The sequence below is a fragment of the Salvia splendens genome, chromosome 22 (genome assembly GCF_004379255.2).
Source record: "Salvia splendens isolate huo1 chromosome 22, SspV2, whole genome shotgun sequence".
Taxonomy (NCBI): Eukaryota; Viridiplantae; Streptophyta; class Magnoliopsida; order Lamiales; family Lamiaceae; genus Salvia; species Salvia splendens.
The window spans coordinates 19,447,459-19,469,745 of record NC_056053.1 but is presented as its reverse complement, the minus strand read 5'-3'; the positions used below and the strand labels follow the sequence as shown (position 1 = coordinate 19,469,745).

Here is a 22,287-nt window from a genome sequence, read left to right as displayed (position 1 = left end):
ATATCGTACTTTTACGTTATACCGAAATAAGGTATGACATACCGAGTACGGTATACAAAAATAAGGTATGGCCGGCATACCGTTATACCTGTGTTTCATACCAAAAAAATTCTATGTAGCTAAATATTTAAAATAAAATTTCACCTATTTAAGTAATGTCCAAAAGATTAATTAAAACTACACCACAATCAAATCTATACCGTGGACTTGATTTGCATCTCAGCGTGAGTGTGTGTTTGGACTCGAATTTTTGGCAAATATCGTAAATGCGGTATACCTCGCTATAGGAAAATCTATACCTTTACCTACCGAAATCTATCGGTAAGGTATCATACCGAACCGCAACTTTCGGTATACCGCAAATTTGGTATTTCCGGTATTTTTTCGATACGATAAGTGCAGTATTTTAGTATTTCAGTATATTTAGCCAGCCCTAAACCAACCCAAAAGAAAGAAAAAAAAAAAGAAAAAGCAAATAATTATGTCAAAAAAGCATACAAGAAATTAAATGAATTTCATTTAATAAAGTATAACCAATTGATAGATACGTATATACATACATGTAAGAAAGATGGTCCAACTCCAACAGCAGCAACAAACAATTTACAGCAAGAAACCACCTGTTGGTATTAACTACGGTTGAGAAGGACAATGCTGCAACTTAGTTACAGAAGCCGAAACCATGTTCGTCAATACATCTTTTTCCGGTGCTGATTACCTCTTGGAGTGACACTGGTCGAGCTCATACTCGCAGTTCTCAACAGCCTGCGGAATTCTGACAAGCTGATCTTCCCATCTTTGTCGATATCCGCTTCTTCTAGAAGCATGTCCATCGAACCCCTTAGCCCCGTGTGCTGTTGACAAACATAGCAACGGATCAGCATTTCTCCCCAATCACAAATGTATAGCATAACTTTATTGATTTCAACATCAACTAACCATCTTGATTTCCTCCGGTGTTATATATCCATCTTTGTCAACGTCGAATTTTTCAAAAGCAGCCTTGGACCTCATCTGCCATTTCTCTGAGTTGTGTTCCTCCAACTGATTCACGTGAACGGTCGCAGCAACAAACTCCGAGAAGTCTACTAGTCCATCAGTGTTACTATCAATCTGCTCACATCCAACACATGCCATTCATTCATCACTACCAACTCACAACACTGCCACAAAGCAAGCCAAATGACTAAACATACCGCTTGAAGGATTTCAAGTACGCGCGATTCTTTCAACTTCCAAGGGAGATCCTTCGCCAAGGCCTATCCCACATGATATAAACACACACAAATGAACATCAAACGAAGTACTTGAAATCCTCGGAGTATCAGTGAGGTCAAAACCTACCTGTCGCATTTCCTCGAGACTGATGGATCCGTTTTTATCCACATCAATTGCATCGAACTGATCTTGTAGATCAGCCAGCTCTTCCTTGTCAATTGTGCCAGCCAGTGCCTGGAGTATTAAATTAATCAGAAGGGCGTTTACTTTGAGCGATATGATAGATTGATAAAACACAAGATCGGTAGAATTTCCTTTTTTTACCCTAAGTGCAAACTGCTTCAATCTGCTGTATGTCACGAAGCGGCGCATGTTGGCTAGAACGGATATGTCTAGTGGAATATCTGAAGCTTCACCTCCTTCTCGTACCCATGGATGAGCTACACAAGTTTGAAGAATGAGTCTACTAATCCCATTATTAAGTATTTATTTCTTGCTCAAGAATCAGTAATACATACATAGAGCTTGGGCTGCAGTAAGTCTTGCATGTGGATCTTTCACGAGCAACTTCCTCACAAAATCTTTAGCAGCATCGCTTATACTTGGCCATGGTTTCCGCCGAAAATCAGGCTTGTTTCTGAGAACCTATAAACATTAAATAAACATGTGTTCAAACCAATGCCGAAGGAAGCAATAAACACATGTATCATCAGGTTAAATAACACAATCATCTCTAGACATGCTACGAGTAGCCAAACAAAGAAACATCTTAACTCAAATACTACAATTAATTATTGGAAAATCTTTGCTGTGAGAAACTGAAAATCTTAGTATATTATTTTAATGTAGATAACGGGAATCCAACCTCCTTAAATATGCCATCCTCAGTTTTATCCCAGAAGGGCCGACGGCCACAAAGCAAAATGTAAGTAATTACACCAATGCTCCATACATCTGATTCTGGGCCTGACCTACGCTTCAATACCTCTGGAGCAACATAATATGCACTCCCAACAATGTCGTGGAACTTCTTTCCTACATTAACAATTAAATAGATAAATTACAACACAATGAGAGATTTGAATGAATGGCACAAGATAAACATCCATGTTCGTGCATGTAAAAGTATTCAACAAACAATAACAGAAAGTAGGGAAGTTTAAAAAACAGAGGATAAAATCTGCTAACCTGGTTTTATGAAGTCTGAAAGTCCGAAATCTGTTGCTTTCAATGATGAATCCTCATTTGTCGACTTAAACAAGAAGTTCTGAGGAGAAGCACGGATCAGAAAATAAAGCAACATAGTACGTTACAATCTTAAGCTATTTCCAAATACCTCGGGCTTCAAATCACGGTGTACCAAACCATGTAAGTGGCATTCCGCGGCAACTTTCAGCATCTGCCTTACAACAATTGCTGCATCTTTCTCTGCATAACGGTTATCTTTTCTGTTAAAGAGAATCGGGGTTGAGTCTTAGAATAATGCTTTGCCAAGAACTTCAATAAACTCATATAACAACAATTTAGAGCTTGGGTGCGGTGCGCTTACTTAGATAATATACGGTCTAGTAACTCTCCACCCTCACATAACCTGAATATGCAACCGCAAAAAAATAAAAACTAATTCAGATTAATATAGTGATAACAAATTGAAGCAGGAAAACAGTTATAGTAACAAACAAGCTACGGAAACTTACTCCATCACTATATATACATATGAATCATCGTCGAAAGCATTATGGAACTGAACCACGTTCTCGTGACCGTCTAATGCTTTCAATATCTCGACTTCTCTCTTGACATCCTCAACAGCAATTGGAAGAACCATCTGACATGATAAACATAAGCAAACTATTAACTAATATCAAATCCTAACAAAAGCAATAAGTCCAACAAAAAGCTAAACTCTACAGTTTTATTTCGAGATCAGCTTTACATACCGAGTTATCCATTCGTATAAATAAAAGTACCATGTTCTTGAAGCATGTTTAGAGAGTTCCTGGCCTTAGCTTAAAGGTCTTCTAAAGATGTGATCTTTACAGCCGAAAAATATATCTAAAGACGCATTTAAACAAGTACATTGCTTGACAATCCATAATTATCAATTGAAAAACTGCACATTGTCAAAAACCTAATCCAACTATCACAACAGGCAAAAACTAAACCATCACATTTTGATCAAAAGCATTACCACAAATACAATTGAGCATCAACAAAAATTTCACCTTGTTCTTCTCAATTCTCTTGACAGCAACACGATCTCCATTGCGGTTATCAACCGCAACATAAGTATAGCCAAATTGGCCATGCCCCAGCAATTTCCCAATCGTATACCTCTCATTAAAATCCTTCTCGTACCCAAACTCGGTTCTTTTCCCACAAGGAATCGACAAATTCTGCCTTCTCGGGTTGTGCTTCGCATTGTGCTGAGATTGCTTCTGCTTCTGTTTCTGTTGCTTATTCCTCTGATTATTATCCTTGGGTTTGTGGTGGGACCCCTCCTGCTTCTTCGACGCGAAGTGGGGGCGCAGCTTGGCGACGGGCCAGGGGGCGTTGCCTTTTTCGTGGTGGGCTTCTGCGGCGGGCTTGGCGGCGGCGGCGCTGCTGGAGGCGCTTTCCTTGGGGGTGGAATGGCAGATACCCATTTCGACGGAGCTACAGATTTCCTATTCTTGCTCGGAAATCGAAGGATTGGAGGGAGATCGGGTGAATCATGAGGAAACCGAATGGGGAGAGGTGAAGATATATGGATACAATAGAAGGGGGAAAAGGTTGTTGAATGATGAATTGAGATGAAATCCAGCGAGATGAGGAAGAAGGGAGGAAGAGGGAGGAGGAGAGGAAGGAGGTGATGGTCAAAGAATCTTGTGGTAAAAGGGAGGGCAAATGTTAATGAATCTCCTTCTCCGGTTTTTTTTTGTGAGCACCACTCTCTTCCTTCTCCGGTTCTTTCTTCCTAGTAAATTTTTTTTTCGTCATTGTCTTAAAATTTTCATTTTTGATGGCTGTGTTTAATGGTAGTAAATTACAAAAATTTCAATTCGCCACGCATCCACTGAGTTAACAATGCTATAACAGTAATTTATCCTGTCATTTATTAATATTCATGACAATCTTTATAGTATTATAGGAGTAGTATATATCCGTTCACTATCAATAAATACTGCATGTAGTAAAATACAAGATAAATATAATTAAAATATTAGTATATTAAATTGTGAAAGTGATACGATTCTCGTCTTTTGTTTTCTGAACAACGAGAAAACAATCCAAGAATGCGATTGAAGACTTAAAATGGATGGATGGATAACGCCACAAATAGATGAATGAACAATTTAATAAGTTGTGGATAAAATAATTAACGACACAAACAAGTGTAAAAGTTCGTCTGATAAGTCATATCTCGATAAATTAAAAATTCAAGAAATAACTCAAAAGAGACAAAATATTACAGATAAAAGGTCTAATTTAAAGAAAATAAAGAAACCCTGATATATAGACTAATTTTAAGATATAAGGAAATAAAACTTAAAAGGAATTAATTTAGAAAGAAATAAACTAAAAGAAAATCCTAATTATAAAAACAAAATAAAATATCCAAACTAATTAATAATGGTTAATAACTATAATTCCATATATTTATTCGAATTAATTAGGAAAGCATATAAATACCAAAACAACATACATTAAAAAATTTAGAAATAAATTTATGGAAGAAAAATAAATCGAAGGTAATTAATTTCCAATCATATTTGTATTAAAAAGAAAGTGATATAATACCATATTATCAAGAATAAAAACAAACTAATTGGTGAATGGAATAAAATAAAATAGAAGGTATTAATTTTGGACTAAACATATACCCTCTATATTTTATATAGGCGGATAATTTTCGACACGAATAATACGAAATTAGTAGATTTAGGTCAAACTTTACTGTGTTCCCGTTCTTATCAGATTGAACCATTAGGTACCTGATAGGTTGATAGTTTTGGGTTGAGTTCGAGATACCATTAAAATAATACTATTGTTTAAATTAATTCTAAAAAAATTTAAGTCTACATATATCCTTTAGATTAGTGAAAATCATATTTAAATCGTGTAAATTAAGATTTTTACTGTGATGCGGTTATTATGTGCGTCATGTTTGGATTTGATGATTCCTAGAGGACGATGATTTTTATCGTAAATCCACGATCCACTTCTTTATAATCATACACACAAAAGGGAATACATAAATATAATTTGAAGAAAATATTTCCATTTTAATCTAGAAAAGAGAGAAATTAACTTAAATTTCTTTTATCTTGCTTGATTGTTCACATGATATCATCAGGTTTTCCCCAATGAACTTTTTCACACACAAAGTTAGACCACCTCAATTTCTAATCTGCATGTTGTGAAAATTGTAAGAAGTAAAATATTAATGTTGCATCCACACAGACAGGAACAACAGTCAGTTAAGAAATATGTTCAATTATCATATATTGACTTTGACAAGTAAGTCAAGTCGAAGTGTCTACTGTTTGAATCTGAAATCTAAAAGCTTGTTCAATTCCAGCTATACTTTGCCACACCCACATTTTAAAATAACCACGTCACAATAATTCATCGTCACATTTGATCAATACAATTGATTTTTTTTTGCCTTGATACTTAGGTATTATATGAATATATTTAGTTCACTTAGGTCATACTCATCCCTAATATAAAAGACCGCAAATCGCAACCACGACATGCGACGCGTTTGAGGCCATTTTGCATGCTTTTTTTTTCTTTGCCAATGGGATTTCACCTTTGCAAAGTCGGTGAATCAATTTAATGAATACCAAAGATCATTGACCGCACACATGTGAAGAAATTAGTTACCTGCAATGCAAATGTATATTCATCTAAAACCGAGCCCTTTATCAAGAAGAACCGATATCATTTGTTTCAGAAATAAACAGTAATTAGGGATCGGTGAGAGGAACAAGAAGGTATATGACAGGAGAATAGAGAGCACAAACGAAAAGAGATACATCTATTATGCATCCCCTCATCTGTGCTCTCTATCTTCTGTCAACAACACTTAGTCTCTCTCTCTCAAACACATACATAAATAGAATTAGAAGCTAACATATAAAAGCAATGACGACAAATACCAATAATGTAATCAAATATGTTTTGTATGTTAGGCAGTACATAATAATATTAAGAGTGGAATTACTATGTGTCAACATGCAAAAACACACATGGAGGAAATAGAGAAGAATATACAAAAAGGAGACCATCTTTTTTCTACATTTAGCTACATATTTATCACTAGAAATTGAAGTCCAATAGTATAAAAAGATAAAATTTGGGATGGAGGAAGAGGGTGCTGACAGAAGAATAGAGAGCACAAACGAAAGGCATGATGCATCCATTATGCATCCCCTCATTTATGCTCTCTATCTTCTGTCAACAAGTCATCTCTTCTCTCTCAGACACATGCACGCAAAAAAAAAACATCGATTGTATATATAATTGATAGAAAGTAATCGAGATAATAGAGTAAAGAGCAAGAATGTGATGACAGAAGAAAAGAGAGCACAAAGATTGAGATACACCTATTTGTATTCTCATCATCTGTGCTCTCTCTCTTCTGTCAACACATCACCTATGCTACCTCACCCTATGTTTACACACACAAAATAGTACATATAGCAGATTTATGAATTCTATACAAATAATTTATATATTTCAAAGATCAAATGGGGATAAATAAGTAAAGCTGTTAAATTGGACCGTATATAATAGCATGAAGAAAGGATGAAAGTAGAGAAGAAGAAGAAGAAATTTGGGAGTGAAACAAGTTTGTAGTACGATTTAGAATGTTGGAGAAGCACCTGTATTTATAGTGCAAAATTGTAGCTTTGCTTACGTATGTGAAGATGTGAAAGGATCAATGAAGCTCATGCAAAGGGAGAATAAACCTTCATTTGTGTTATATGAAATTCGTAGATGATTTGAGAAGAATATTTTGAATGTGGGGCGCGCGGGAAATATAATAAAAAATACTTGAAATTTGGGGCAGTAAGAATAAGAATAAAAACTTTCAAGTATGTATATTTGGAATCAACTTCATTATGTCGATGGAGCTGGAACCTTTATTTGTTTTATGTTAGACCACATCACATATTCCACCACTTCAATTTTTCGTAACTTGCTAATGCAGAATGACATGTATTGGTAAATAATAAGAGAAAACCTATTTTCTTTAAAATGAAACTATTTTAATTAATCAAAATCTGCGTTCAAAACAAAGATACTCACTATTTATAAGCCGCTAGAAAATCCTAGGAACTCAAAAGGAAATAAAACAAAAACTAGAAAATTAAAAATAAATCCGGAAATAAATTGTCTTTTTCACCTATAAACGATGTTCGATGGCCAAATTCTATTGTACATCATGGTGAGCATGTCTTTGAATCCCCAGCATATTTCGCAAGCAGTGTGCGAATTTCAGCCATTCTGACATTTTTTAGTTTCGGCAAGTTTGGCGTCAAACGCCTACGTTACCAACTCGGGCTGCATCACTTACCTACTTATATCATGCATAATAATATTTTTCAATTTATAGAGCTCCATGCATGTTATGAATAAATTTTAAAAAAATAGAAAGATACATTCATATGGACGTTCAGAGTCTATTAATTTAAGCAAATAATAAGTGTTTATAGTTGAAAAGTAGAAGCAAATGAAAAAAAGTGTAGAAATATTTGGTGATGGGGGGAGAAGCGTACATATTCCTTATCAAGTAAGAATGAGAGATGCTTCAATTTGGGGACTCATCTTCCACATGTCTTCACCCCATACATTCATTTTCAATTTATTGATTCCATTCTCTATCCATCTTCATCTTACCACATTCAAACATTTTGCAGAATAAAGTGTATAACTTCAATTCATTCACATGTGTATGATGATACAAATATCTTTAATTCTTGAATAATCGTATTTTAGCTACTTCTAATGGTTTTTTAACATGAAGTAATTCAATATTTATTTACTTGATGACAAATAATATGTATAGGTATAGCTCAATTTCACAGTTCTATAATCTTGTCACGATTGGGTTCTATTATTTGCCTATAAATACACCAATTTTGGATACTTTTGTCCCAAAACCTTTTTTAAACTACATATATAAACTTTTTCCAACAAAAAATTTAAATTTTGTGATTTTTCCTGAAGGTGTATATGTTTCCAACAAAAATCACTATTTTTGTAACTTAGGTATAAGTATTAGTATTACAAACATATGTGTTTCAGGTAGAGTATAACAAGCACATGTATGTGTCTCTATTGCAATATAATCTTTGCACATGCGTCCACAAATCATGATTCTGCTGCAATAAATCGTAAAAACGCCATGCAAATGCAATTTAAAAGATAATATATATATATAGGGATGTATTCATTTCCTTTTTTACATATTTTCTCCTTTTTCCTTCTCAATCTCGGCCCCACGATTTTGTCATCCGACGGTTAGATTAGTGCAACGTGTCATTTAATAATGCAGATTTTCCGTTGAATAATGCACACCGACTAATAATGCACCATTATAGTGTAATAATGCAGATTTTCAGTTGAATAATGCACACCGACTAATAATGCACCATTATAGTGTAATAATGCAGATCATCTGGACCGTTGATGAATGAGATCTAACGGCTCATATTAAGAAGAATAAAGGATCTAAGGGATGAATAGGAGAATAACACTCCCATATATATATATATATATATATATATATATATATATATAAATACAAAAGACCTCATAATAAAAAGGTGTCTTTCATTCAGTTAATTAGACATAGGCTAAGCTAGTGTCATTCAGTAGCATGAACAATGGAATTAAAACCATATCAACTTACAAATCAGTTACCATCAACAATTTACAAAAGATATGTCGTCAACAATTTAGAAATAAGATGTATCCTACGACTTTAATTTCAAAATGACGAGAAGCTAGGTTTTATGATTGGGAAAAATAAAATGATGTTGTCTATATTATTAGTGATACAATGTCCTTTTATCATTATTAGATTGTCAATGATAATAACGATTTAATATAGCACAGTAACAACGGAAAATGATTGTTTGTATTCACCATGATCATTTTTGTCCGAGAATAAAAAAATGAACTATATTTTGTTAAAATTATATTCTTAATTTTGAGAATGAACTAGCATTAAAATTATATTCATATTTGCCTTTTTTGGTTTGTTTAGTATATCTGGAGTTGAAAATGGTCCAGATTGGGAATTGTGCTTGTGCATAAATTGATGCCCATGTCATCTTTGCTTTGACATGAATTCTATTGAGTAGAATATCCCACCTTTTCCCCATACATTATCTAAGGAATGGAATAAAATTTAACACCACACTTTTAAGTTTATCTATAGATATGAAATAGGATTTGTCATTTGATGTCTACAACTTTTTTGAATTATTTGTCATTCGTTATTGCATATATGTATTCGAAGCAAATGTGATGTGATTGTCATTAAAATTCGATAAGTGTGTAGTCGCATTTGTGTACATATATGACTAATCATGAATGATGATACATGCATGAACACTCTAAAACTCTAAATCAATATTTTAAAACTGAATCAATAAATTAACCGCCGAAATTATCAATTTATTGGTTAATCGGTCAGACCAATTCGACTACTTATCACACGAGAATATTATAGCAAATATCCGAATGTAATCAAATGTCTACAACCTCCAAATTATAATTTGGACCATTAGAAAAATGTCAACAGATAATAAAATAATAACAACAGAAAATATCAACACAATGTCAATGGTTGATATTGTGTTGACACTGTATTAACATTTTTTGTTGCAATTATTTTGCCATCTGTTGATATTTTTAATAGTCAACATCATAGTTTGGAATTTGTACAATACATAAGTTTGTATTTTATCACTACCCAACAAATATATGTATATATATTTTATATAAAAAGTTAATTTACATATATTGGGTGTTTGGTAGATTAAGATAATTGTGAGTTATCTTATTGTAGTGTTTGGTACAATAAGTCACAAGCAATGATTAAAATTATGATTGCCAAAATTATCCTCATTAATTTAAGTTAATTACTAAACTATCCTCCTTACAAAAATTAGCATATTTTCAGGCTAAACTCCTTACTTATAAAAAAACATATATTTATTCTACCAAATAAAAAAAATATATTTTATTTTGGTATTCTATTTTTGTAAGCATGGATTATTTTGGTCTAATTTTATGAATAAGCACTGATTATTTTGGACAAATTCTATATGAAAATATTTTATCAAGTGCCAAATTTTGTACGTTCAAATTTTTTGAAGTTTAAAGCGTTTGTGGATTGAACAAAATCGTATATTTTTGTTTAAAAAAAAGCAATTGCCTTCAAGTATTACGTAATTATAATTAGAATATAATACAATGAAAATAAAGTGAGAACAACAAATTGACATCAACAAAAATCATAACATGATTTAATAGGAAAATGACGTCTTTCAATAAAACAACATAAGTAAAACCAACACATATTTTGGTTTAGGGTTAGAAATTTTGATGGGTAAAATTGTATTTTGTTAAATTTAACTAGGCTTCCATGATAAAGAGCATAAGATTTTGGGTAGTTACAAATATGAGTGAAACATAGGATTTTCAGTGGGCTTTGTGCGGACCGGATATAAAACACAAGCTATTAAGTTTGGTAACATAACTACCAAACACACAATAACACAGCTACCAAACGACCCATAAATATTAACATTAGTTAAATGTATAAGAACATATAGTTATTTAGTATAGATGACAACTTTCATTATTTTATATGTAAGAATATTTAAAATTGACAACACATCATAAAAGTGATTCTGATAGAGTTATTAATGTGGTTTACAGTTACTTGCGTCTTGTATTCTTGTTCATGCTTTATTATCAATTCACAATATACGAATTACAGTTTTTTATAAATGCTTAAAACTATCCTAAATAACCATTCCTTAAAAGACGAAAAATATACCACTAGTATATTCAATTTTTTTCACTCACTTCCATATTTGATCCATCTGTTTTTTCTTTCACCTGCTACAAAAATTGTCGTGTTTTTTTCTATCTTCCTTTCTGCCTTTTCCTTTTTGAATTTGATTTTTCAACCTCGTTCTATCAAAATATTGCTAAATAATTGTAGTTTTATTTGTAATGATAAATCCCAGTATATATATAAGTTCTGTAAATATTAAAAATTAAAGGAATACAATTGAAAATAAATGTTAGCCTATCTAACAAAAAAACTTATCACCATTAACAATTAACAATTAACAAGAAAAAAGAACAATTATCCCACGAAATCGTCGAAAGTGGTCATGAAATATTTCATATAACATTTGGAATAGAAAGTATAATTAACGAAATCGAATAATTATTTGTTTAAATCAATTTCAAAATCCAGTTGATCACAAATTTCACATTTCATGTCTTTTTTATTATGTTTGATAGGAATCCCCTTATAATGGAGATATTGACTCCCTAAAACGAAACACGTAAAATTCAATCTCCCATCCGATCAATGCATAATGGTGGTGTTCGGTTTTCTAAATAAATTAGTACTAAGATATAGAGTTGTGAGATTATTTTAGTCTATGACTAATTATCCCATTATCCATCTAGGATTGAATTATGGTATTGAATCTCATGAACCAAACACACTACATATTTAATTTATGGATACAATCTTGCGAACTCAAACATCCCCAATGTATGTACTTGTATATGCTTTCAAAATGGTGTATTAAGCATTTGGATCTTTATATGTTAGATATATTAGGAAATTAGACTATTTTAAGTATAAAAATTAAAATTAATTATATGAAATCAGTAGGTGTTCACAAAAAAGAACTCAGAAATGTTTCTATACATACCCTATTGCGGTAAATGAAATGGAAGAAGCATCAATACACAAATTTTACGCATCCAGTTTTCAAATTTATAGATGAAGCCCACTATGGCTAGCTGGTAATGCTATAGTATTAGTAAACAATTTCCGGAGGGCCTTTCGATAAATGGGCCTTAAACATTGTGGTTCATGCAACTTAATTTTTACCTACATAGAACTTTTTATTCATTACTTAAAACTTAAAAGTATAGATACCTTCACTATTTCAAAAATAATTTAGTATTAAAATCCAAAACACCAGAGCACCCAAAAAATTTAAATAAAATAAAAACCTAATGTTTTTCATTTTAAAGTTTTAAACCGGCGACGCTTTGGAAAATATATGTGTGGGCGGATTTTTTGACAGGAATAGTTGCCTCCATTTTCAATTTTCACGCAACAATCCCATTTCTTTTTATTTTTTAATTATTGGTTTTTGCCACATTAAATTTTAAAGATCATACTCATTCCCCAATAATTGTCCACTTTGATTTCAACACAGATTTTAATAAATGTAAAGAAAAGTGGATTGGAAAAGTTAGTGGAGTGTGGAGCCTACTTTTATATATTTGTTTTATAATAAAATGTGAGTGAAATGAGTTAGTGGAATGTGGAGCCTATTTACCATTTATGGTAATAAAAGAAAATGAACAATTAATAGGGGACGGAGAGAGTATTACATTAAACTCGAACTTGATTGAGTACACATTTTATCACATTTGCACCAGTTGAACATCCATTAAATCCAGTATTTTTAATACAATGATATCCTTCATGATAAAGATAAATCACTTAAGTTATAGATATTGATAAACATTTCAGTATCTTGAAATAATAGCAAATCGGAACAGTGAAACATTTAAAATCTGTACAATATTTAAGCCATATATACCAAGAATAGAATGTCTGCTCCAATGTGTAGGGCAATGCATAATTGTGTATCTTGTACGTCATGAATAAAAATATTTTGAGTTAAATAACAAAATCCCCCGACAGATACACGAGCCTAGTGTCATAATGCCGCAATCACCATCACACACCAGGTATACATTGCGCCAACAAAACAACCATTTATGCAATTTCTCTATCTTTTATATCAACAACTGCCCAATATCATCTGTCTTCCACACCTACTTTATCAATTTTTACTCAACATTCATTTTGCAGAGAATGTCTCCTTCAAGCGATCGATCAACTACTATACATCTACTATACCAACCAAAAAACAAACATTTAAAAGAATAAAGAACTTATTGACAACTCTCACCATTCGTCCATGAAAATCTCAATCCACGTATCCTTGATCAACGGGGAGGTGCCACCATGAGGCGCTCCTCCTCGGTGAGAGAGTGGCGGAAGTGGCAGCGGTGGCCGTAGGGGCAGACGTCTCCGGCAAGCACCATGCGACAGACCTCGGTCTTGTAGCGCGGGTGCCTTATCACGGGTCTCAGCTCGTTGATCCCATGCGCGAATTGGCAGTTCTTTCCGTACGGACAGGCACCCGTCTCCTGCCACTTGTTGCAAAGCTCCGTTTTCGTCATTCCTTGGTTGTACACATCCAGCTCCTCCACATTTTCTGCTGTGGACCCACCCACATACACTCTCTGCTGCTCACGCTAATCACAACATCACCAACACATAGTGATAGAGTTAACTTAATTTCCGAGCCTTAATCAATTTCAATCTATTTTTCATTCACAATTAAATACCATGACTTCAATCCGATTTAAAGTTAAATAACACCGTAGGACATCACAAAACAGCTGAAATTTTTTGATTTCGGCATTAGATCAGATTCAGCTTACGAGTCTATTTCATTCAAAACAATGAACATCGTTATACATTAAATTAACCTGTGCGTTTATTGATTTTTGCATACATGCGAAGAAAATGTTCAACAAATATCAACATAGAAAATGTACATATAGAGCAGTGATTTGTACCAATTTCGCTTCCAATCCACACTTACCAATCATTGATTGAACGTATACACAAAATGTGCCAGGTTTAAGATAATCCAAATCCAATATGAGACGATCGATTTTACGCTATTGAATATACTGTGCCATTTATTGCGACTAATCAAAAAGTTAAGATTAATTAAAGTTGATGAGCGACTCACCAATTCAGGAGTGGGTTGACTCACTACTTTGTCGCTAGTTGTGTCTCGACCAGGTCGAGTCATCTTCAGGTAACCGCTAGTGCGAACAGAAATGCTCTTCGGAAGCGTGACTCTCTCAATACTCCTCCGCTCGACACGATTGAGTTCAGCGAGAGGCTGAGTCAGGCTCAGATGAGCGGCGGCCGAGGGAGAAGCGGCGTTCAGGCGGTTGAAATCGGATACGAGGCGATCGCGCGAGAATAGCAAGGCAATGCGGTGCGTCAGATCCGCATTGGAGAGGCGGAGAGACTCGTTGTCTCGGCGGAGCGCGTCGGCCTCCTCGATCGAGTCGTGGAGCTGAGCGAGACAGAGCGTGTACCGGTTGTAGAGCTGCTGATACTCGACGACGCAGCTGGCGTCCTGGAGGCGGCGATCGGCGTCGTCGCAGCCGTCGAAGGAGGCGGTGTCGGAGGTAGTGCTCGAGGAGTGATTCTGGAAGAGCGAGGAGTAGAAGGAGGCGTCGGAGTTCACGTAGGTCGGCGACGTCGGGGGAAGGAACGGATTGGAGAAAGAGAATAGCAGCGACGCCGCCGCTGATTTATCGCCGGCGGAGGAGGCGAGAAGAGAATCATATGAAATATCCGGTCTCTGCATTTTGAGTTTCAGATTGAGAAAGAGAAGAAGAGAATTGAAACTGTAGAGGAACAGAATGCAGTTAAGCAGAAATATAAAGCAGGAAAGGGAAATATTCGTGTGCGCGCGGGTGTAGGGGGTGTGTTGCGTGGAATTGAATTTTTGGCGGGGAAAACTTGGGTAGATGCGGAACCGTTAATAGGAAAAGCGTAACGAAAAGGAAAGGTAGTACTAGTGGTGTGACAGTGACATCACTGCCAAACTCTGCACTTATTTGGAATTTTTTAGTCCATGGCTGTTTAACATACAAAACCATAATTTAAGTTTTTTTCAATTTAATTTTATTATTATTATTATTATATATTTATATATGAATAAAGTGGCGTGGGATATAAGATTAGTAAGGTGAAGAAGCTGCTTTCCGACACTAGTCTTACTTAAATTGACGATAATTATGATTGTGAATATGAGGTTGATAAAAAAAAGGCTTTCTTCGCTAATTTAAGCAACCGCCTTTCACTTACCATATTACTCTAATATGCCTTCGCAATTTTATTCAATTCTAAATGACAATCACAATCTTATGTAAAGATAAATTAGTTCGTTTTAAAAAATCAGTAATATTTGTCTAGTCTAATTTAATTGGTGTTTGGATTTGGTTTTAATATTTATAGGTAAGGGTATGTTGTGGTATTGAGATTGAGTATTGACCAATTGTGTAGAGAGAGAGAGAGAGATAGTTGCTTGGTTAATACTACTCTAACTAATTCAACAGATTAACCTCATATATCCCTATCCATATGCATGTATGAATTTGTGGTAGGGCCTTCTCCTTGTTGGCTTTGTCATGTTTGTTCTAAATTTCTATTACGAAAATTATTGTAATTTACTAATACCCCTAAAGCTCAAATCCACCAAATTTAGTTTGTCAGAGGCCCCGCTTTTAATTCCCCAAACTCCAACTAACTTTGCTATTAATCACTCCGTTCATAATAAATCTCACACTTTAATTCCATACAAAATTTAAGAATAGGATGTGACTCCTATTTTCATAAATTAATTTATATTAATAAAATATGAATATAATAAAAGTAAATTGAAAAATTATAGAAGATGAATCTTACTTTTCTTTCTCTTTTCCAAGCTAAGTTATTCGTTTTTTTCACTATGATATAATCAAACTAAATTATACATTTCCACTTTTCTTAGCGTGGTTCGTTTACATTTCATCGATGATAAAATTTCCAGTCATCTTCATCATAAACACTCCTTTAACATATGTTTTCTATATCTAAAATGTGTTTTCAAGACTTTGGTTCGCGTGGTTCATATATGAAAATCCGTACCACGCTAAAAAGTACGACAAACAAAGTCTGAGACGAGTGGAGAAGACTTTGGTATACGTGGTTCGAATATGGGAATTCAAACTTCTTTGTACTAAAACAAGACATCCAAAGCTTGGCTTGAGCGGATGAGAGTTAGATAGGTGTGATTCACATATGGAAATTTGAACCACGCTTAGTACCAAGGCAAGTGCGCAAACCAAATGTGGAATGCGTGAGACTTTGCTCCGCATGGTACATCATTTGAAAATTCAAAGCATGTATACCAAAGTTGAGCGTGATGACAATGCCTGACATGCTCAATTTTGGTACACATGATTTCAATTTTTTTTAAAAAATCAAACCATACATACCCAGATCAGATTGTAATATCAATGCCCAATATGCTCAATTTTGTTATGTGTGGTTCGAATATAGAAAATTCAAACCACGAATGACACCAAAGTTGAACACGACACCCAAGGCCCAAAGCTCGACTTTGATATGATGTATCTGTGTTGCAAAGTTTCGTTCTTTACAATTATATGTAGCATGTCAAAATTTCTCCTGTACTTAAGAGTCATGTTTCAACTTTTGTATCTAATAATTTTAACTTCTACATTTTTGTTCTCTTCACTTTCATCCTTATTTCTTTTTCTATACGTTTTAATTTTGTAAAGTTTTACCACACGCACTTTTCATTTCAATTTATTTTCTTCAATTTTTTATGACATGAAGATTCTTAGTTGCAGCAATATATCGCAAGAAACCTAGTCCCACAAAAAAGCAGAATTAATATTCAATTATTGTATAGAAAGTTATGACTATTCAGCAACGTTGTCGACTAGCTAGGTTCTAGTTTTGCCGAAAATTGCGTTGTGTTATTAAATCATCTTAAGAGTCTTTTTTTAAGTAACCATTTTTTATAATCTTATATCATTGAAAAGCCACGTGGATCTACTTTTTTTATGAAAAAATAATAGAAACAGAAGAGGAAAAAACAAACAAAAAGAAAAGCCAAACAAAATGTTTACATCCTTCGACTAATAATTTGAATGTCTAAAACGTATATAAACCAGTCTCAGTTTGAAGATCGTATTATTCTTCGAATAAGACACTAAATTTGCGTTTGAATAAATTTTCTGAACCAAAAAACATAAGTCTCATCATATTCATTTGGCCCAACCAATTTTTGACTGTAGTTTAAAATTCATGTGTGGCCCAAAAAGAAAAAAAAAGGTACTATCATCACATGATTCAATTTCATATGTGGCCCAACCAATTTTGACTGCATATATACACCTCTGTAATTTTTATAGAAAATACATAAATTAAAATAAATATAGGACAGGTGTATGTGGTTGCCCGAAACCATTAGTCCACAAGTTTAGGTGTACCTTAGTTAAATTCAGTGTTTCAGTAATTATACTCATTATTAAAATAAATCTTATTGGAATATATGAATCCTGATTAATATTTTCCACTAATAATTAAAGCTTAAAATTTTACATAAGCTAATAGTACTTAGAATCCTCAATAATAATCAATTATTAACAAAAATATTAAATTTTAATTGTAAAAATAGTCATATATTTGGGTATGATGGATCCTACGTCACAGTTGTTATATTAGACTAAATTTATTCCAGAGTAATAATTTTCGTGGAGCGAGGTGTTTTTTCTTCAAAATAAATATTATTGGAAACAATATAAAATGAGTCACACATAAAACCTTTTAGGAGCTAGATGAGTAAAAGTCAACAAGCATAATGAATTTGAAATTAATTCCATGACAACAATTTATTCAACTGTACTGATTTCGATTTGCAACAATATCGCAGGCTATGTTTGAATATTGCATCCTATAAAAGATTGAAAAGTATATTACATGGACGAATTCTTACATTATTTAATAGCGTTAATTAAATTTGCTTGAGCACGTGATTAGGTTAGGTGGACGTAGAGTAGTGCCAACTATAATATGAGGTATAGACGATAATAGATGATAGATGAGTTCTTAATTTATCTACTCGGACATAGGAGATGAGAGTGTTTCTACAATCTTCTTAGAAATATTCGGACAGGGGCGGACGTAGAAATAAACATGAATACGGGCTAAATTTTTATGTAAAAATAAATTTTCACGTAATTTAAATTATTATTAGGGACTTTTATATACCAATATATTCAAAATATGAATAAAATTTTAAAATTTTATTCATAGAAAAAAAGTTAAAATTTAGATTTATTAGTGGCTAAAGCCCTTCCCTCTTTACATGTGGGTCCGCCAATGTATTCGGGGCATATGCGACATGAATTGATGCAGTGGTGAGGCATGTGTATATATCGAGCCTAATTCGGCTATGAATTATTTGGCAAGATGCAGGTCGTTGGTACAATAGTCGAGACACGAGTTTGTACATGCATAAGGAGCCATCGATATATTGGGGTAAAAAATGTTATTCTTGAGTGATCGTTTTGGGAGTGCATATGTTCAAGCTAGCGAGACTGTAATTTATTTTATAAAAGGATAGTTATTTTCTTGTAATCAAATTTTTGTTTGTCTAATCTATATTGGTCTCATACTGAATGCATAATTTAACACACTGCACTTATATATAAAACTATATCGAATGAATGTAAATGAATGTATTGCAATTTATATCTCCAGAACTATAAATATGTTACCTAATGCAATAAGTCACACAATTCCAATATAAAAACACAAAATAAATGTATACCTACAACGGTAGGGTGGTTCCAAGAAACAATACCTTTATTATGAAGCACCATTAAAAAAATCAATGTAATTATTAATATAACAACTGCGCACATCCTACCTATTATTAAGTCACTCCAACAAATTAAGCAAATTCATCCAAACTAAAAAAAATAGTCATTTCCATGATGCAAATCAGATAATATTCAACAATTTAACATTAATTCCATTAAGATGATAGTAGTAGAAAACATCATTTTAACAGTTAACCGAAACATGGCAAAATATTTGCAAACTAATGAAAAAGCAAGAAGGTTTTGAGAGACTACTTGTTGTAGCCGAGTTCGAGCGAAGCCACCATGGACTTATAAATCTCGAGCACGAGGCGGTTCTCGAACTCGGTCCTCGAATACGCCATGGGAGCCTCCCGGGCTTTGGGGATCCGCTTGGCGCCGAAGGCCGTGTTGGCTGCGCCGGAGGTGCCAGCGATGTTGGCGAATTTCAGCATCATCTTCATGTATGCGTTCTTGAATCTGCACCACAGCTTCATCGGCGACGCCAGCCTCACCAGCCGCAGCTTCGGCGTTAGCCGTAGCCGCCATGACCGCTTTGAGCTGTTTAGCCTCACCACTTTCAGGCTTCTCCGGTTTGGCGGAGAGAGCCGGTTGTAGCCTCTCTTCCTCCACCTCCTCGTCACCGGGCTCCCGTTGAACGCCGTTATTTCCATTGATTTGTTTAGAGAGAGAGAGAGAGAGAGAGAGAGGGAGAGTTTGGTGATGGTGAAGATGAAGATGAAGTTTGAGGAGAGATTTACCTAGTTTATATGGGAAGGGAAATTGTTGTAGAGTTGGCCTAAGGTTTTAGGTCAAATAAAGCCGGTATAATTTATGGCTGAATTATTGTGTTTAATATAGATTATATATATTGTTACGTACCAATATTTAGAATCGAATTGACAATTAAATAATTCATCTTTTAAGTATGAGGTCGGTCTGGCCATGTGAATGGAGCAAATCATTTGACCAGTCTCCTATCGCTTAGTGAGTTGACGGTCGAATAGATGGATTAGTCCTCTGATTATGGGCAAGAGGATTACCTTGGGATACATAAAGACGAAGAATTGGATTAATATAAACAATTAAGTTTTCTTACACTTTTAATTTGGAAAAATTGGGATTACTAGTTCAGACTGAATGGGTTTTCTTGATTCGTTCATAAGTATTTGCATCTTATTTTAGTCAAGAAACAAAAGCATGGTATTTTGGTGGCGTGGAAAAGTTGAAGGGTGGAAGTAGAATATGATGAAGGTTACATAATTTTCAATTATTCTATAAGTAATTTTCTATTGGGTGATGATGTCGACAATTTAGTTCAACTCTATCTTAATAATAAAATTAAAAAGATCGCATAAATTTTGGTTTTAGAAAAATTCAGAAGCCCAGAGAAATGAAGTAACGAGAACACGTGGGTATGAAAACTTCCTATTATATGTTTTGTGGTTGAATATTTGCTATTCAGCATTTATTTTATTTCTCATTTTGATTTGTATAAGTGCAGTCAAATTAAGCGTAGTCACATCCCCCCATTCAAACATTTGTATAACGAATCATGAAAAAAATAGTAAATAAAATAAAATAATCAAATTATAAACGGCGAGAATTTTCCGGTTGAAATGGGTCGCGATCACCAAACGGAAGTAAAGTTACGGTGGTCAGAGCAAATTATTATTGTATTATTGCTTACTTATCCTTTATATATTTTGTTTCTATTATGCAGTCACCCATGACGTTCTGAAAAAGACGTATATATCTACATTTTATGGGTCTAGAATAAATTATAATTTTTTGTCAACATCTTATAATTGAGTGTAATTAAGAAAGTTTGCAGAATTTAAACTGAAAATAACCAACCACCTAAAGCTTTAGACCACTCTTATTTTAGAGTAACTATACAATCAATGGCCAAATTTTTAAATAATAACGAGGCACATATTAAATACTTTATTTTCATATGACTATATATAGTAAAGTTTCAAATACTTTTATACTTAATTTATATAGTAGTTTTGAAAATTTGTTCTAGATGAGATGCAAACAGTACTTTCTAGTTAGCCGAGTGTTGAATAGATTAATTCATCTTTACATCATCTGAATTAAATTTTATGATCATTAGCCATTTCTCAGTCAGTTTATACCTGAACTATAAACCAGTTTTCTTGTGCAAAATCCCTTAAATCGTGGAATATGAAGTATATACAACAAAATATTGTTGTTGTTTGCTTTATTTTACCAAGACATGCCAACATTAATCAAGAACAATTATACTAGGGATAAGATAGTGGTTGTATTCACCTAATATTAGATATATCTATATTTATAGATGGTGGTAAAGCAATAATGAATTACGCGGCTTTATTTGTAGTTTACATGCCCTGCAACTACTAGCAGTTATTATAAGTATAAAAGGAAATAAACGTGGACATATATTTAAATGGAGCTTCTCGAATCTCGAGCATCAAAATAGAAAAGAAATGAATTACTAGCTGGAGAATAAAATCATAAGTCGATAAAGAAATAGGAGAACGCCAATAATGAACAATAATATTATCCCAAAATGAAAATGGCGAATGAAGATTAAAGAGAATGAAATTACTTTTTTAAAGGTAAGCATGGAAAAGAAATAAGAGTGAGAATGACTTATAAGTTACTACTATAACCAAAGTGAATGCAACCTAAGGTTAGCAATTAGTAACATAAGATTATATTTATGTAAAATATACTCCTAATAATTTGTTAGAATTCCACATCCGCTCAGTTAAATTTTGAGAGAGAGATATTTAAAAGTGAAGATTAGGAAAAGTAGATAATTAGCCTAATATGTACTTAGGCGAAGAAGCTGACAGATTAGAGAAAATATTCCCTAATCCATACATACTAAGTTGACAATATAACTTGGTGTGCCCAACTTACTAAGTTGGGCACATACATACTAAGTTGGTGTGCCCAACTTAGGCGAAGGAGCTGACAGATTAGTGAAAATATTCCCTAATCCATACATACTAAGTTGACAATATGACTTGGTGTGCCCAACTTACTAAGTTGGGCACATACATACTAAGTTGGTGTGCCCAACTTAGGCGAAGGAGCTGACAGATTAGAGAAAATATTCCCTAATCCATACATACTAAGTTGACAATATGACTTGGTGTGCCCAACTAATGGTGTTTTGAAAAAGTGTAATCAATACTCATGTATAATAGGAAGCTAAATACACCTAATATAATTGACATTTTCCTCAAATTTGCGGCCTTTATTTCTTTT

General features: G+C 33.6%; 3 protein-coding genes across 3 annotated transcripts; all 3 read right to left on the bottom strand.

The window, feature by feature from the left end:
- Positions 1-495: 495 nt before the first annotated feature.
- LOC121787407 (calcium-dependent protein kinase 28-like) lies at positions 496-4,169 on the bottom strand. Its single transcript, XM_042186116.1, has 12 exons — positions 3,444-4,169; positions 2,916-3,046; positions 2,768-2,809; positions 2,555-2,666; positions 2,407-2,485; positions 2,084-2,253; positions 1,737-1,863; positions 1,543-1,658; positions 1,345-1,452; positions 1,197-1,259; positions 940-1,113; positions 496-854 (listed from the first exon to the last, which is right to left on the bottom strand). Exons 1-12 carry the CDS (start codon positions 3,861-3,863, stop codon positions 690-692), a joined length of 1,707 nt encoding a protein of 568 aa, XP_042042050.1. The 5' UTR covers positions 3,864-4,169; the 3' UTR covers positions 496-689.
- Positions 4,170-13,112: 8,943 nt separating this feature from the next.
- Positions 13,113-14,974, bottom strand: LOC121785963 (zinc finger CCCH domain-containing protein 9-like). Its single transcript, XM_042184456.1, has 2 exons — positions 14,316-14,974; positions 13,113-13,809 (listed from the first exon to the last, which is right to left on the bottom strand). The coding sequence occupies exons 1-2, from the start codon at positions 14,946-14,948 to the stop codon at positions 13,498-13,500; spliced, it is 945 nt and encodes a 314-aa protein (XP_042040390.1). The 5' UTR covers positions 14,949-14,974; the 3' UTR covers positions 13,113-13,497.
- Positions 14,975-19,292: 4,318 nt separating this feature from the next.
- Positions 19,293-19,694, bottom strand: LOC121786882. Its single transcript, XM_042185484.1, has one exon. The coding sequence runs from the start codon at positions 19,692-19,694 to the stop codon at positions 19,293-19,295; it is 402 nt and encodes a 133-aa protein (XP_042041418.1).
- Between the last annotated feature and the right edge of the window lie 2,593 nt (positions 19,695-22,287).